Source organism: Suricata suricatta, chromosome 15, assembly GCF_006229205.1.
Source record: "Suricata suricatta isolate VVHF042 chromosome 15, meerkat_22Aug2017_6uvM2_HiC, whole genome shotgun sequence".
Lineage (NCBI taxonomy): Eukaryota > Metazoa > Chordata > Mammalia > Carnivora > Herpestidae > Suricata > Suricata suricatta.
Window position 1 is genome coordinate 62825900 of NC_043714.1, and position 17344 is coordinate 62843243.

The window sequence follows — 17344 nt, forward strand, 5'->3', positions numbered from 1 at the left end:
TGTGACCTGTCCTGGTCCTCTCTTCCACATATGGGCTCCTTGAGGGCAGTCTTGGTGGAGAGCAGACCTCAAATCTTGGCTGACTTTAACTTGCTGTGTGACCTGGGGAAACCCCTTAGTCTCTCTGAGCTCTAGTTTATTCGGATAGAAGGAAGTGGATCAGATGAACTCTAAAGCCCTTTTTGGTGTAAAAGCAGTTGTGATCCCAGGACTGAGCACCCTCATGCCGGAAGTGCAGTGTGTACTGCTCATCCTGGATGCGCTGGATTGGCTGATGTTCACACAGGTGTCTAGCCCTTCTGTCTCTTTCATATGGGCTTGTTTTATTTTGGGGAGTAAGATCTGTCTTTGAGCAGCACCAAGTCATTGGATTAGCCCATGTTAGAGACCCAAGAGCACTGGGTCTGTGATCAGAATACTTGGGAATGTTACTAAACTTAACCTTAAGTTTAGTTTCCTCAGTTTTCTTACCTGTAAAATGGGAATGATCCGGATTTTGACCTCTCAAAGTTGTTAAGAAGAAAAAACAATGTATTTGATCATCCTGTATAATCCATAAAATGATGCTCCAGTGTAGAGGTCTGATCCTGGGACTGTTTTCTAAATGGCTGTGCATCTGAAGGCAATCCCAAACCTGTGTTTTAACAATAGCACCACAGAAAGATGCACACCCCAGCCTTTGCCTTTAAAATAAAAAAAGGTTTTAATTGCAAGGTAGAAGCTCAGAAGGTTGAGATGACATCATTCTAGATAAAAGGCTGAATTTGGATGTGTAATTTGTAGGCCCTGGTTCATGCCTGTCTGATTAGTGGGGAAATGATGTGGCATTTCAGGCTAACACTGAAATTCATGAAATGCCTACAAATCACCCTGGACCAGTTAACATCACTAATTCAGCTTGCTGGTAATAAACAAGATAGATCCATGCCTGTCTAATATTTTTTCTTTCTATAGATTATACCAGAAAAATATGAGGAATTTTTAGTCTTTGGAGCATTTTTTGAAGCTACCATGATTGACCGGAGGATTGGAGACAAACCCATTAGCTTTGAAGTTTCTATTGGTAAGTGTAAGCAAACATTTGGCACTGACTTTATACCTATTTCTTGAATAAACGAGTTAGTGTCTTACATGGAGAGGATACCATTCTGGTGGAGGTTTGCACCTCAGGAAGAAATGAATAATTCTTTGTTCACCCTAGTGTCAATATGTAAGGGATAGATTTATTTTCATACTTTAAAAGAAGGATTAAGAGTATAGTTTTGACTCAGACAGACTTGGATTACGAATCTGGTTCCATTACTCCTAGGCTCACTTAATTTCTCTGAGTCAGGGCGCCTGGGTGGCTCAGTCGGTTGAGCATCCGGCTTCAGCTCAGGTCATGATCTCGCGGTCATGGGTTTGAGCTCTGCATTGGGCTCTGCGCTGACAGCTAGCTCAGAGCCTGGAGCCTGCTTCAAGTTCTGTGTCTCCCCCTCTCTCTGACCCTCCCTTGCTCAAGCTGTCTCTCTCTCTCTCTCAGAAATAAATAAAACATTAAAAAAATTAAAAAGAAAATTTCTGAGTCTCAGTGTCTTCATCTATAAAATGGAAATAATAGTTCCTCATAGGGCTATTGCAAGAGTATTGTGAGTTAATACATGCCAAGTCCTGTGCATATTGTAGTTGCTTTTATTGTAACTCCCCAAAATCTTCCTGGGTCGATGCACTTCTGGGAAAACCTTTCCAAGAAAGAGCATTCCATCAGAGAATGGCTTGATTCATATTGGGAGGATCTCCTTTACAGGAGCAGAAAGAAGTGGAGATGGAATCCCATTAATTTGTGGTTTAAGTAGTTTTTACACAAGAGAAAATAAGATGGATATAGATGATGGCTCATAGTCATTGTAAATATTATTTCTTTTGTCTGTCATTCTTCCCACCTTCCCACTGAGACCTCACTCCTCTGCCCGGGGAGGACATGACCTTGCATCCCTTATGCCGTGTAGCCTGATTTTGCTTGTTGACACCTGGCCTCTGTCCCCCTGCTGTCGCCTCGTTAGGTAATTTTGGGAACCTGCATGATGGCGGGTCCTCTCATGGGAGTAAGAAGAAGTCAGCGGAATCAGCTGAAGAAGAAATCCTCCCACTGCTGCATGAAGGAGAAGGAGGTGCAGCCCATAATGTCGCCATCCCTATTGTCTCCACCACGCCCCCAGAGAAGCCACTCGTGACAGAAGGGAACAGGTAGGAGACACAGCGGGGGAGAGTGGACAGTGGGACACAGCTGCAGTTCTGACAGTGGGAGTCTGACCTGTTTCTGGGACTGTGTGATTCAGTTCTTCCCCAAAACTAGAAACCTCATTATTATTATTATTTTAAATCTCAGTTATGGGAGCAAGGCACACACAGGGACAACATGGACAGTGTCACTGTACTGAATCTTTTGTGACATGATGACAACTCTCCAGTTGTCACATCCAGGTGTTCATGTAAGGGCAGGACGATGATAATGATGAAGATGATCATATCTCTAACTTTGAGGCATAACAGGGTAGGAAGGTCAGAATTTAACATTTCAGTCCAAACCGTGTTAACAATTACTATTGTTGTCCCTCTCTCTCAAAAATAAAACATTAAAAAAAAAAAAGAAATTCAGCAGACTATCTGTCAGAGCCAGTTACTCCCTGAATTGACATCATTCATTGGCTGCCTGCGGCTTCCAGAATTATTTTCAGAGCCCACAGCTTGTTGACTCCATCCCCATTGACTTCTCTACCATCACCTCAGTCCCTCCCTAAACTCCACCGTTCCTCCAGCCGCACTAGGTCTCCGGTGGTTCTCCAGATGTGTCCTGCTGTTTGCTGCCTCCAGGCCTGTGAGGATGGTCTTCCCTCGCCCAGGCAATAAGCCCTCTCTTTAGAACTGTTGGCTCCCATTACCCTTCAAGGCTAAGCCCGTATTCCCTTCCCTGAATCCCAAGTCTGATGTGGATTTCTAGACCTCCCCTCCACCAAGCACCAATCACATTGGATTAAGATGTTTTTACGTGTCTGTCTCCCTATTAGACTGTGGACACTCTGAGGGCAGGGACTGTGTCTAATTTGCCTGTGTTTCTGCTCCTCTCTAAGCCTGGAACATAGTTAATCTTCATAAATGTTTTGGAATGAGTTAAGGAATTACTGTAACTGGGTTGGGTACAGAGTACTATGGAGACAGAGAGAGGAAGTATGTAACTTATTTTCCCTGGGGAGGAGGTGAGGAGTTGAAAAAGGTCACAGAAAAGGTGACATCCTAAAGGGTAAGAAGGGGCTTAAGCAGTGGAAAGAGAGTGTTTGGGACAAAGTATGAGGAAGTAAATGAAAATAATCTTGTTTATCCCCTCATTTTTAAGTGTGCCTTATATTTTCTAAGTCCTGTCCCTCCCATGGACCACCTTCTTCGGGATGTTTTGTGCTCTCTGGCAGTGATAGTTGTTCATCCATCCTCCTTTCCCCACACCAACAAGGATCCTAAACTTCCCTGTCCTTTGATGGTTTCTCTGTCTATTCTCAAAACTGAGGAGATCAGTGGGTGGATCCTATAACTGGATCTGCAACTCAGGGAAACTTCTCTGAAGTACTCAGAGGCACTCTGCATCCTTTCACTGGGACCAGGCAGTAAAGAGCTCCCCACCTTATTGAACTAGACCATTGGTGACTATGGGTGAGAATGTCGGGAGATGTAGTGTGGGAATGGCTGGAGAGGAGATGAGAAGTCTCAGCGGACCCTTGGACGGACTTCATATTAGTGCTGGCTCGAGGAGACCACAATGAATGATGTTTCTCGGGCTTTCTGTCTCTCAGAAATATTCCTCAGCCACTATATTGAGGCTCTCTCCACATAGTGGCAAACCAGAGTGGCAGTAGCTAAATTAGAAGATCCTGTGTCTATAATATACACGCATGTGTGCGCACACACACACACACGTTTGCACATGCGCACAGTCACACAATTGATTTGTGTCTTGCCTTCATTAAAATAAGTTAAACTCCTTGTGTTTGGTCTGAGCTTTCCAGTTTTAGAGAGCACACGCACTCACCTACAATTTAGGTCTCGGGCTGGAGTTCCGGAATGAGGCTGGGGCACAGGACATCCCATGTGGTTCATCCTTTCGCTCTCAGGAATCTAAGGCTACCCTTGCCCAAAGTCACATGGCTGGTCTTGTGTCAGGGCAGCCACTCAAACTGGCAGCCTTCTCTTCCCACTGGCAACACAGTGCCCTCATGGTGTCCTCCCATCTGCCATGCTCCATCTGGGTCTAGTTTGCCAGAGAACCACAGCATCCCAGTCCCAGACCCAGTAAGACTAGGAGGACTCTGGGAATCAAAGAGGCAAAGGCCCTGTGAACATCATTAGCACAAAATAATCTGAACCATAGAAGCCTTGGAACAAAGGACAATACTTGGGCAAGGATATATTTTGTAGGGTTCTTGGTGCAATAATTTTAAAAGAGATGAAAGAACATTTTGATTTCTTACTTTTTAATTTATTTTTTTGTTCTCCTGCTATAATAATGATCTCAGTCTCAGCCAAGAATTAATTTGGCTTCTCTTCTAAATGGACACCTGCTGGTTTATTTTCTACAGAACAGACACCGGACACCTTTGCTAATTTTATGGTCTCCAGAAGAAATTTGGATTGGAGAGCTAAAAAGAACAACTGTCCATTCTTTCAGGCTGAAATTCTCTTTAGCTTTTTGGAATGGAAACAGCTTTCTTGCCCTTGGTCTATCTGCCTCTATGGGTGTATGACTCCAAACTCTGTCCATGTTTATCAAGCCACATGTCTCACCCTGCCCATTCTGAGAAACTTTGCCTTGGCCTTCCTGTCATATTTCTCTTCTTGCAGTCCCAGTTGTTACTGGGAGAATTACAGAGGCTTGGAGAAAACCTAGTCAAGACTATAGCTGCCATTAGACAGGGACCACCAACTTTTTGCCACACTTCTCTCACCTTACCTGCCTTACCCATCCCTTTCCTTCCTGGGGGCCAAAACTGACAAATTAGCTCCTTCTTTTGTGTCTTCAATCCCCCCTGTTAGCTGTCTTATTCTTATTAGTGTTTAAGCATATCCACCTGTCACCCTCCAACACTTTCTTTGGCTCCATATCTCCCCATCTGGCTACTTTGCCATACATCTTATCCCTCTTAGCCAAGTGGGTAACCTGCCTTATCAGCACCAATGCATAGAAATAGTTAATATTGGATGCATGGATGGATGGATGGGTGGGTGGTAGATGGATGCATGAAAGCATGCATGGATGATTGGGTGGATTCATGGGTAGATGGATGCATGGATGCATGCATTGATGGATGGATGGACAGATGGATGCATTGATGGATGGATGGACAGATGGATGTGTGGTTGGATGCATGGATGCCTGGATAGATGGATGTATGCGTGAATGCATCCATGCATGGATGGGCAGATGGATGAATGGATGGATGGCAGTCTGGTTGCTGCAGTTCAGATTGAGCACATGCTTTATCCTAATTAAAAATATATTATGCTCTTGCAGTTTTCTAGCAATTTCATTCATATCTGTTATCTCAACTGATTTTCACACAGTGCATAGCTTATAGACATTAAAATGAAAATGTTAGTTTTTCTCCCTCCCCTCCTCTCTAAACTGGAAAGAGAAGTTCCTCCTTGAAGAAGGCTTGCTTGATAAACCCTGCTCCCTGGTGCTCAGCTCTAGGCTTTGTCCTGGGTCCCATGGCAGTGGCTGTTAGTACCTTTCCATATCTGTTCATTGTTTACTGTTCAGGGGTCTCCGGTTAGAACACAGTCAATAGACTGTTTTGTCACCACCCTTCCCCACCCCAGACAGACCATACAAATCATGAACTTGTAGCTTATGAAAAAATACCAATTGCTAACTAATTTCCATACCTAACCTGTTTTCACAGGAACTACAACTATTTGCCTTTTGAGGCCAAGAAGCCCTGTGTCTACTTTATCAGTTCTTGGGGAGACCAGACGTTTAGGCTGCACTGGTCCAACATGCTGGAGAAAATGGCGGACCTGCTGGTAGGTGACTCTCACAGGTGATGAATTTGAAAATTGGGCAGCCAGAGGCAAAAGGGACCTTTTTATCCACCCACTAGAGGGTCTTGATCTTAATTTAAATACAAATAAATTGTGGCTGCTGCAAGAGGGCACATAGTTTCTACCTTCTGGACTAAAGGGAATGAGAATACGTTTTGACTTTAAATAAAACTATCTGGATTAGAATCTCTGTTCTGCTTCTTAACATTATAGGACCTAGGAATAGACTGTTTTCCTAATCAGGAGATTAGGGCAGGAGAGTGACAACTTTCTCACAGAATTGGTAGATCCTGGCTTCAACTCATAAAATCCTAAGCCCTTAACATGACGGAGAATTGCCTACAAGGTGAAGCCCTCCCACCTCTCCAGTCCCGCCTCTCCCATATTTTCTCCCTTGTTCCAAGCACACTGGACTTCTTGTCTCTTGAAGAAACCAAGTTCCTTTATGCCTCATAGCCACCTCCATGCCATTCCTTCTGCCTGAGCTACTTTTCCCTCCACGCTTCGCCTATGTAACCCATTTACCTCCACAGCTCAGTTTCAACTACTTCCTCAGAGAAGCCTCCTGGCTTCTTCCCCTTATCCTTTCTTGTGATACCCTGCACTGTCCCCTCACAGCTCTCCATATTTTACAATTGATTGGTGTGTTTATTTGTTCAATAACCATTTCCTACTGTTCTGTGGCATCTGGCATAATACCTGGCACCTGAAAGGAGCCAATAGTTCTTTGAAGGCTTGAAGGGAAGTATTTATAACAGGGCCAATATGCAATGGCTGCCAGATTGTTCCACCCAACCCCCGAGAGGAAGGCACCCCTGGGAACTATGCTTCTTTGGGCTCCTGAGCCTGCCCTTTGTGGTTTCTTTCTGCCTGCTCTCACGTTTCTCTTCTCACACCACACAGCTCATGGGGGTGCTCTCTACTTTCTGTCCTGCCATGCCTCACCAGGGGACCCTCTCTTTCCATGAAAGCCTGTCCTAAGGAAAGAACAAATTTCACTCTCTCATTTGCTTTATAATTCTGTCACTAGTTGTGTGAAACAAAGCCCATTGCCTCTGGCCTGGGGGGTTCCAGGCATCATGGAGGTAGAGTCTGAGGGCAGTCTGGTGTCATGTTATGTGGAGGCCACAGACTTGCTTTGGAAGGCTGGTTTTGCTTCTCCATCAGGCAAAATATCTTAGTTTATTTCTAAAAGCCTTGACAAAACAAAGTGGAATGTTTCTCTGGGCAAAGAATAGCTGCCTTTACCATCCATTTCCAGTCCTTTCTCAGGGCCGGATCCCTGCCATGCTTGGCATAAGGTGGCTAACATGACTGAATGTTTACTAAGCACTTAGCACTGTCTGAAGAAGTCCACGTCTCTCTCTGGTGGTGCTATAGATGGGTGCTCTTATTATCTGACTTTCCAGGAAAGCGGGCATACGGAGGTTAGTTCAGTTATAAGGATAGAGTCTGGATTTGAACCGAGGTAGCTCGACCCTACACCGAAATGTTTAACCACCCCACAATTTGCCTGTTCTTTTGGTGAAGGGGAAAGAGGGAAACATGTGTCCCCAGACATCAGACTTTGATGAGTAATATGATTTTTATAAATTCTGGCAAAGCAGTGATAACGTGTATATTGCCTTTTGAGTGTCTCTGAATGGAATACTAGAATTTAGGCCTAAAAAGAAAAGTACAATTATTAAGTGTACAAGCACATATGTGTGCTGTCCTCTCCCCTATACCACCTCATTCCCTGCCTCAGTTCCCCTATAATCAGAAGAATTTATCCCTTTTAAATCAGGATTATTCAGTATTACTATATTCCCATATAATCAACTGACTTGAACTTTGCTTTTGAAGTTTTTTTTATATTATATATAATTTGCTCTACCTAGTTAGGTATTTCCTGACATTAGTTTCCCCCCAGAGTAGACTCTAAATAAATGATTCCCTGTTAGGAAATGATCTGGAACAGAAACGAGGAGTTTGAGCAGTGCAGAAGGCTTGTATTTGGCCTGATTCCAGGGAAGAAAAGGAAGTCTCGAAGTTAGAATGCAGCAGCATTTCCCAGTTCAGGCACAAGAAAATGAGGGAAATCTCCCTTCACTTATAAAACACAAAACCAGCAAAATACTCTGCCTGAGGTATTCCGATCGGGATCTGCCCCTCATCCCTCTACCCCTATGTTTGTTTCCAGGAAGAAAGTATAGGAGAAGTGAGAGAATTGATCAAGATTTCAGAGAAAGGATCGGAAGACAAAATGAAGACTGTGCTCAGTGACTTCATCAGTCAAAGCAGGTACGGGGAGAAGAGCCGGCATGTGGGCTGCACAGCGTGTCTGGAATCCGCTCTTAATCACCTTAGAAAATCGTCGCTTTCACATGCATTCACATGAGCATTTCGTAGTTTTCTATCCATCTGTATTTTGTTCAGTAGTTTAGCTGGCACTTGGGGGCTCACTGTTGCTTCCTGACACTTAACTAAAGCATAAAACAAAGGGGAAAAAAAGAAGAAGAAAAGAAAGACTCAGTGCAGAGACTTTTTAATGAAGACAGAAAAATGCTAGTAGCATTATTCCAAGCATGCGTCTGCATTTGGTAGGTGCTCAGCAACTATTTGACAGTAGATGGGATAATAAATCAAATACTATTTAGCAGAATTTTCTATGTAACACGGTAAGCACCAATTAAGGACTCTGTTTCCAGGTGGCAAACAATAATAATAAAAGATTTAAAAATAGGTCATATGAGTTACCTACTATGGAGTAAGAACTCCCAAATTTAGTGACTAAAGAGTAATTAGCATCTCGGTTTCTGTGGGTCAGGAGTCCAGCTGTGGCTTAGCCAGGCCCTTTGCTTAGAATGTCTCAGAGACTGCAGTCAGGGCGCTGGCTGGGGCCGCAGTTACCTGGACGCTCAGGTAGGCAGGCTTCCCCGCCAAGCCCACGCACACGGTTATTTGCGAATTCAGTTCTTCCTGGTTAGTGGATGGAGGACTTCAGTTCCCTGCTGGCTGGCTGTTGGCAGTCGGTCTCAATTCCTCACCACGTGGGCCTCTCCGGGCTCCCTCTCACGACATGGCAGCAGACTTCATCAGAGTGAACTAGCAAGAAGAGTCACAGAGAGCATGCCAGCAAGATAGACGTCATGGTCCTTTATAACTTAATCTTCGAAGTGACACCTCATCACTCTTGACATACTCTACCGTGAGCAAATCATGAGGTCCAGTGCACATTCAAAGGGAGGGAATTACACAACGGCAAAAAGAGCAGGAGAAGGAGGTCACTGGGGGCCAGTGTAGGGGCTTGCCTACCACGTAAGGAAACAGCCTGGACTAACTCGAAGTTAATTAGGTCAAGAGTTGGGCAAAAATGAGAATTTAGCATAATGACAGGCACCTGGGTGGCTCAGTCAGTTAAGCATCTCTTGATTTTAGCTCAGGTCATGATCTCAGGGTGGTGAGATCGAGCCCCATGTTGGGCTTTGCACTGGGCAGTGGCCTGCTCTCTCTCTAAAAACAAAAAGGAAAAAGAAAAAAAAAGGTTTTGTCATAATGGAAGCAATTAAGAAGGGTGAAGATTCATTTGATGGAAGGCAAAAACTAGGAGATAGGGGATAACTAAATAGCTAAATTCTGGTGTTTTGCTTTATAAGTTCCGTCTTTTCTAATCTCTCAATTACCCATCAGTTTTGCTTTAAAAAAGGAAAGCAAACGAATAAATGCATAGATTTCTTTCTATCTGTATTTCTTTTTCATTTCTCATTATAGAAGCAATATCCATCACAGTTGCTCCTGTTGTGAGCTAAGTGCCACCTGCAATGCTCTTTGAGCATCTTTAAAAAGCTTCATGATCTCCTATTTTTAGAAACTGTTCGTGGGTAAATTATAGCTCAATAATTTTCTATATTAGGGGGCTCTTTGGGGTGATCATTTCCCTTTCTCTTCAAGTTTACAAGCCACTGAATACACATTTATGAGGGTCAGACAGAAATCAAAATGTTTGTTTTATATTTGGTAAACTTGGATTTGAGAAAGCAGCTTGAACCTGAGGTCAAGGTAGGTTTCCTATTTCCTTCCTGCTGCTGACCCCTTCATGGTTAAGCGGCTGGACTTCCGGGTCTTCTCCCCAAGAAGGGACAGGTCACTTGCCCCAGGAAGGCAAGGAGGGGGCTGTCCACAGGTCACAGCAGGCTGGGGCTGAAAGATGAAGAATGAACACAAACAGGTGCCATGGTCATTTGCCCCAATTTTGTTGAGGAAATCAATGGTTTCTCCTGCTGTGAGAAAGGGAGCGAGAAATCAGAGGTCAGGAGGGTCCACCGTGTCTCCTTGCGCTGGGCCGTTTGGGGGTAGAATGGAGTTTCTTGTTCTCTCAGAAAGGTAGACATGTGGCAACTAGATGCCTTCTTCAAAATAAGATCCTTAATCTTCTTTATAAAAATTAAGAGAAAATGGGGTGCCTGGGTGGCTCAGTCCATTAAGTGTCTGACTTCGGTTCTCGTGAGGATCTCGTGGTTCATGGGTTCAGGCCCCGCGTCAGGCTCTGTGCTGACAGCTCAGAGCCTGGAGCCTGCCTTGGATTCTGTGTCTCGCGCTGTCTCTGTCTCTCCCCTGTTTATGCGCTCTCTCTCTCTCCCTTTCTCAAAAATAAACATTAGAAAAAAATTCTAATTAAAAAAAATAAATACAAATTAAGAGAAAATGTAACCTGACTAGTAAGTCGGAAGAGAATTGCCGGTGGGGTTTCCAGCTCTGACACAGGACCCCTCACAGGGAAGTGTGGCATCTTCTCCTTTTGGTTTCCTTTGTCATTGATTTTTTTTTTTTTTTGTCACAGAATTACATGCTCATCTAGCCAAAAAATGTAGGAATATATAAAGAAAAAATGTTTTCAATTCTCTCTCCAGTCCCATTCTGCAGAGACAAGTTTGATTTGTTCTGGATTTTTTCCCCTGTGCATTTGCAAACCCATGCGGTCATGAAAACACTATTTTTCCACAAATGTTACCCATTTTGTTCAGCAGGTTGCTCTTTCGCTCCCCCAACTAGCACTGGAATCTTTCTACAGTCATACATGATAGTCCTCAGTATTTAATTGTGTGATATGTATCACATATTTAACTCATCTCTGATACACTAGTTGTTGCTACTTATTTTGCTACTATAAACAATGCTACAATAAGCATTATTATGTAAACATCTTCTTGCAAAATTTTTCAGTTGTTTTTGAAGGACAGAATTCTAGCTTAATTTTTGGATCAAATTATATAGACATTTAATTTTTGGCAAGTGCTGTCAACTTGTCTCTTATATAATTAGTGGAGGAGAATGACTATTTCCCCACCAACCTTGAATATTATCCAGTTTGTAAGAGGTAAAAAGGGTATTGATTTTAATTTGCATTTAAGTTTTCACTAATGAGGGCAATGTCATATTTCCCCATGTTTTCAAGCCATTTATATTTTTTTCAACTGCATTCATAATGTCTACCGCTTTGTTTTATTTATTATTATTATTATTATTATTTTAATATAGTTTATTATCCAGTTGGCTAACATACAGTGTATACTGTGTACTCTTGGCTTTGGGAGTAGATTCCCATGACTCATCATTTATATACAACACCCAGTGTTCATTACAGCAAATGCTCTCCTCAATGCCCATCACCCATTTTCCCCTCTCTCCGCCCCTCCCATCAACCCTTGGTTTGTTCTCTGTATTTAAGAGTCTCGTATGGTTTGCCTCCTTCTCTGTTTGAAGCCATTTCCCCCTCCTCCCTTCCCCCATGGTCTTCAGTTAAGTTTCTCAAACTCCACATATGAGTGAAAACATGATTTGAACATATTTAAGAAAAATTTTTTAATGTTTATTTATTTTTGAGAGAGAGATAGACAGACAGAGTGTGAGTAGGGGATGGGCAGAAAGCTAGGGAGACACAGAATCCAAAGCAGGCTTTAGGCTCTGAGCTGTCAACACAGAGCCCAATGCTGGATTCAAACTTAGAAACTGTGAGATCATGACCTGAGCCAAAGTCGTATGTTTAACCGACTGAGCCACCCAGGCGTCCTGATTAGAACACATTTTTAATATCATGTCTCAAAGTGTTACTACTCAGTCATTGGTAGAATTTTTAACATGTGAGCACATATCCCAGTATTGATTCTAAAATATTTTTTACATTCACTTTTCAGGAAACCCTTGGTGTGTGTTAAATGTGTAAGATCAAGGAAAACTGCATTATTTTATATTTGTTGTTATGACCTTGGATAGCAATCACAATAGATATGTTTATGAAAGAAAGTAGGAAAAAAACATCTATTCCCCCAAACTAATGTGGGGTCTAGGCATTATTTCCAATCCTTACTTTGTCTCAGAAAAGTTAGTTCACCATTCCTTAATTCTTTTTTTTTTTTAATGTTTATTTGTTTTTGAGATAGAGAGAGAGTGAGTAGGGGAGGGACAGAGAGAGGGGGAGAGATCTGAAGCAGGCTCCTTCCTCACTGATAGAGAGGCAGGCCTGATGTGGGACTCAAGTTTATCAATAGTGAGATCACAACCTGAGCCAAAGTCAGACGCTTAACTGACTGAGCCAGCCACCAAGTGCCCCCACCATTGCTTAATTCTAAATGAGAAATCGTGGTTCTGTGGCCTCATCAACTTTCCCATTGTGTTGCAGAAAACATATTTGCAGATCTCTGGAAGTACATAAATGGATTTTCACTAAGTAGTGAAATTATTATTCTTCTCTTCTAGTGCCTTTATCTCTGAAGCAGAAAAGAAGCCCAAGATGTTGAACCAAACCACTTTAGATAAGAAACGACTTACGCTCTGTTGGCAGGAGCTGGTATGTGAAAATCTATTTATACTTTGAACAGAATTAAAACATGTGCTTTAAAAATAAACCTTGCGGATGAGGCATAGGTCACAGACCAGATGAGGATAAGGCTCTAAAGGTTATACATCTGCGTGATGTAGAAATATGAGTGAGAAGTGAATATATGGGTGAGTTGGAATGGAATGCACATTTATTGAATGTTTATAAGAATGTTCTAGAATCCCACCAGTCCTGTATCCTATTCTGATGCATTTCCTCCTTGACCATTTTCTTGATGTTTATATTTTGTGAAAGGCATAGACTCTTTTGCCTCACAAGTGGAGAGACCAAAAAAGTAACTGTTATTCACCTTCTCGGTTTCCCTCCATTAAGAATTGTGAAGAATTGTAAGCTTTCTTGACAGTGGGGTAGGAGCCGATACCTCTCTGTGTCCTGGAGAACCCGCACAGCTCTGCATGCCTCACAGATCCTCCATCCCTATAGAATACGTGATGGTTGAGAAATGCCAGCCCAGGTCAGACCCTGGCTTATCTCACCTTGAAACTTCAGCTGCAACAGTGGCACCAAGGGATGTTTTGTATGAGGCCATGATAATTCTGCAAGAAAAATGATTCAGTGTTTGACTGGTCAGGGGCATTTTGAAGATGTGAGTGAGGCTCAGCGAGATTAAAGGATTTTTAAAAGATCACAGCTAATTGATCATAGTCTAGACACTAAAACCCAAGTCTCTAAACTGGTTCACCTTTCTTCCCAGAATAATAAACAAGGGTTTATGTACTCCTCCTCTGTACTTCCAGGGAGGCCAGATTTTCACTATATAAATCTCCCTACCCCATTTCTTCTCTAGCACCTTTGGCTGCCTTTCCCTGTCTATGCAATGTCCATCCACTACATATCGCCCACAGAGCTATGTATTTCTCAACATCCAGCAGTCCTTGGCCTAAACGAGTCCATGCATTCAATAGCTTGTAGAGGCCCCGCTCTCCCTTCTCATCTCTGGACCTGTATTTCCACCTTCCCAGTGGACACATCACCTGCCTGTCTCACAGCACCTTCATCTCAACTCATCCTATTAAACCCATCCGCTTCCAATGTAACTTTGTTCCACATCCTCTGTTAGTGCCACCAGCTACTCTTGTTACTCCGACCAGAAGCCTAGACTCAACTTTAAATCTTTATTTCTAACCTTCAGTAGTCAATTCGACTACAGGCCTTGTTGATTTCTCCCCTTAAACATTCTGAATCTTGTTCCACTTCTTCATCCCCAGAATCTCTGCCTACACTAAGTTCCTTGGCACCCACTAGGCCCAGACTATGTCTTCTTCCAGCCCATCTTCCATACCACAACCAGAATGTTCTTTCTAAAACACAAACCTGATTAGATTGCCTTTGCTTCAAAAATCACTGGCATCTGTCAGTCATCCATACCTTCTATCTGCAATTGGTTCCTCTCTCTCGACTTTCCTTTCTCTTCTTATCACCTGATGAATTCCATTCCTTTTTAAAGACCCAGCTCAAATGTCACGTCATCTATAAATCCTAGCTCTGTCTTTCCCTGGTCCCCTGATGTTTTGCACATACATTGCTTTCAGCTCACCAAACTGTCAAAGTCTCAGGGAAGGAAGCCTGTGACTTCCCCTATCATAGGCCTTGGCTCCTAGGATAGTACCTGATACACATCAAGTATTCAGTCCTCCTGGCCAGCATGTACCAAAGGTTTCCTATGTGCCAGGCTCTGTGCTAGGTGCTGGGAACACAGAGCTGCAAGTACTTGGTACTAGCCCCTGAGGAATTGATTGATTGATTGATTGGCTTATTCATTCTGCAAACATTTATTTAACACCTGCTATGTGTCAGGAACTCTGCCAGACACTGAGAATAAGTAAGAACAAACCAGAGAAGGTCCCTGTCCTTGTGAAGTTTATATTTTGGTGGAGTAGACAGAAGATAGAAAGGAAAACAACAAATAAAAAAAAAGATTAGAGGTTATGGTTATGAAGGAAACTTTGTAAGGCCACGGCGATCAGGAGAATGTGGAGGACATGACACAACGGTGACACTGAAGCTGAGACTTGGGAAGGAGCGAGCCGCGCTGAGTCCAGGAAGAGCATCTGAACAAGAGGAAGCCCACACACATCAGTCTTCAGGACAGACTGAGCGTGGCATGTTTTGGGCCTTCGTGAGGACCAGTGTGCCTGGCACCCAGTGTATGAAGCAATACAAGATGAAGCAGGGAGTAGGCAAGACCCACTCATGCAGGGTCTCAGAAATCACCATGAATGTTTGGGGGTTTCCTCTGCACAAACATGCAGCTGAATGAATGAATCCGAATAAACACTTGGATATTCCAAACACTCAGACTGTGTGGCAGCGTTTCTCAAATGACACCAGGTTGGTCTGGAAGCATCCCTCAAGCCTCTGGAAGAAGTAGTAAGGACAGTGACTAAGGACATGGGTTCTGGACTCAGCAGGGGCCCAGCTCCAGCTTGGCCTCCCAGTCCTGCATTGCTCTCCTCAGCAATGGTGCCTGCCTGGGAAGGCTGCTGTGAGGAGCAGTGAAGATTAATTCAGCAGATGGGGCTTTGCCTGCCACAGAGTAAGAACGCGAGACATTTTAGTTCCTGGGTTTAGGTCCTAGCTCACAGAGCTATCAAGTTGTCCTTGACAAACCTCTGACTTTTCCAGGCCTTGGCTTCTCATCTATCAAAAAAAGGTGAGATGATATTCACTACCTCCATATGTCTATGAAATTTCTATTAAATGGGCAGTGTGCACACTGGCGGACCCTGAAACAGCTCCACGAATGGCTGGGTATGGAACTTAACAAGCACCTTCAGGATCCTCCAGTGACAAGACAGTACTTACTGTCCAGATCGCTAGAAAAATCTACCTGGACTCTTGTCTTATTTTAGGAAGCAATGGCCAAGGAGGCCAAGGCGATCATTCAGCAGCAGAAGAAGAAATTATCTCTTGATGAAATGATCCACGAAGCCGAAATCTTTGTGGAAAAAATCCGCTTCCTCGTTGATGAGGTAATCAACTCTAAAGGTGAACTTCCTTTAGGAGATTAGACCAAATATATTCCTAGTGAGGTTTGAATGTTTGATAAGGATAAAAGATGGAGAGCAATGCTCTCTTCCAAGCCCTGCAGAGCTGAGCAGGCACCGTTAGTTTAGGAGTGAGAAGGGAGATTTTTGAATTAAGCCAAACATGTATAGCTTTATTGATTTTTTAATGAAGCCTGAGTATTCAGCAGAAATAAAAAGCATGTTCCTTAATGGAATCAAGAAAAGACAAAATATGTATGGGGCCTTTGATTAGCTTTCAACTGTAAGTGGATTTAAACTCATATCCAGTAGAAGTTGAAACGGCTTCTCCTTTAAAGTTAGTTATAAACCATAGGTTTTGTGACTTCTAGAATGTTCTAAAAAGGTCCTCATATTTGCTTCTGTCAGATACTGGGATTTTTATGGGAAGGTTTCATGGAGAGGTACAGAAAATTACTGCTTCTGTCTGTCAAACTCAAAAGTTGCATATCTTGTTGCAAATCCATCATTCCCCGGAGACATAATAAACAGTGAGACACGAAGTCATTTTAGCAGATGCAGGGATTTTAGTAAGCCCCCAGAAGGTTCAAACCAAGCGTCAGGACTTCAGCACTGTGACTGACCGACCCCTCTCACTAGGAAAACCTCCTCATTGATGTTTTTGTTTTCATATAAACAATTCAACATAATGGGCCTCTTAACAGGGTATCTTGTAATTCCTATCTTGATTAGCTCAATTTTAAAGTAGAATTTAATGTGTAAATTAGTAGAATTTCTCCTGAATAACAACCCAAAGTAGAGCTAAAATACTTGGTAACTATAAATTAGGTCTAAAGTCCCTTATAGAATTGTTTTTCCTTCCTTAAGAGCAGATAGAGGGATGCCTGGATAGCTCAGTCAGTTATGTGTCTGACTTCAGCTCAGGTCATCATCTCACGGTCCTTGAGTTTGAGCCCCGCGTTGGGCTCTGTGCTAACAGCTCAGAGCTTGGAGCCTGCTTCAGATTCTGTGTCTCCTTTTTTCTCCATCCCTCCCCCACTCCTCTCTCTCTCTCTCTCTCTCTCTCTGTCTCAAAATAAATATTTTTTAAAAAAGAGCAAATAGTGAGGCATTCATGGATTTTTGTCTTTGCTTTTTTATTTGAATATTCTGGAAAGCTATCTGGCTCTAGGAGGACCAATGTTTGAGTCTAAATCATTACATGATTACAAAAAAACCCAACAATAACAAAGGGGAAGATATTTGTTCCATAGATGGAGAAAAGTAGGCCACCAAAGATGCCAAATCATGGGTCCAACTTGCAAATTCTCAAAGCACAGTAGCCAAGTTGGACATATGGGGTTTAAATGTACTTATAAGTCATGACATAAGGCTTTCTCAAAGAAGCTACACTTGCTTAATTGCATAG

At 42.9% G+C, this 17344-nt stretch overlaps 1 protein-coding gene across 1 annotated transcript in view; it reads left to right on the top strand.

Annotated features, from left to right (window-relative positions):
• The window catches only part of FER1L6 (fer-1 like family member 6), a 116348-nt gene that overhangs the window by 24213 nt on the left and 74791 nt on the right, over positions 1-17344 (top strand). Inside the window, 6 exon segments of the mRNA XM_029923322.1 lie at positions 955-1063; positions 2043-2226; positions 5931-6051; positions 8252-8352; positions 12808-12898; positions 15802-15921. Coding sequence (XP_029779182.1) covers positions 955-1063; positions 2043-2226; positions 5931-6051; positions 8252-8352; positions 12808-12898; positions 15802-15921 — 726 coding nt within the window.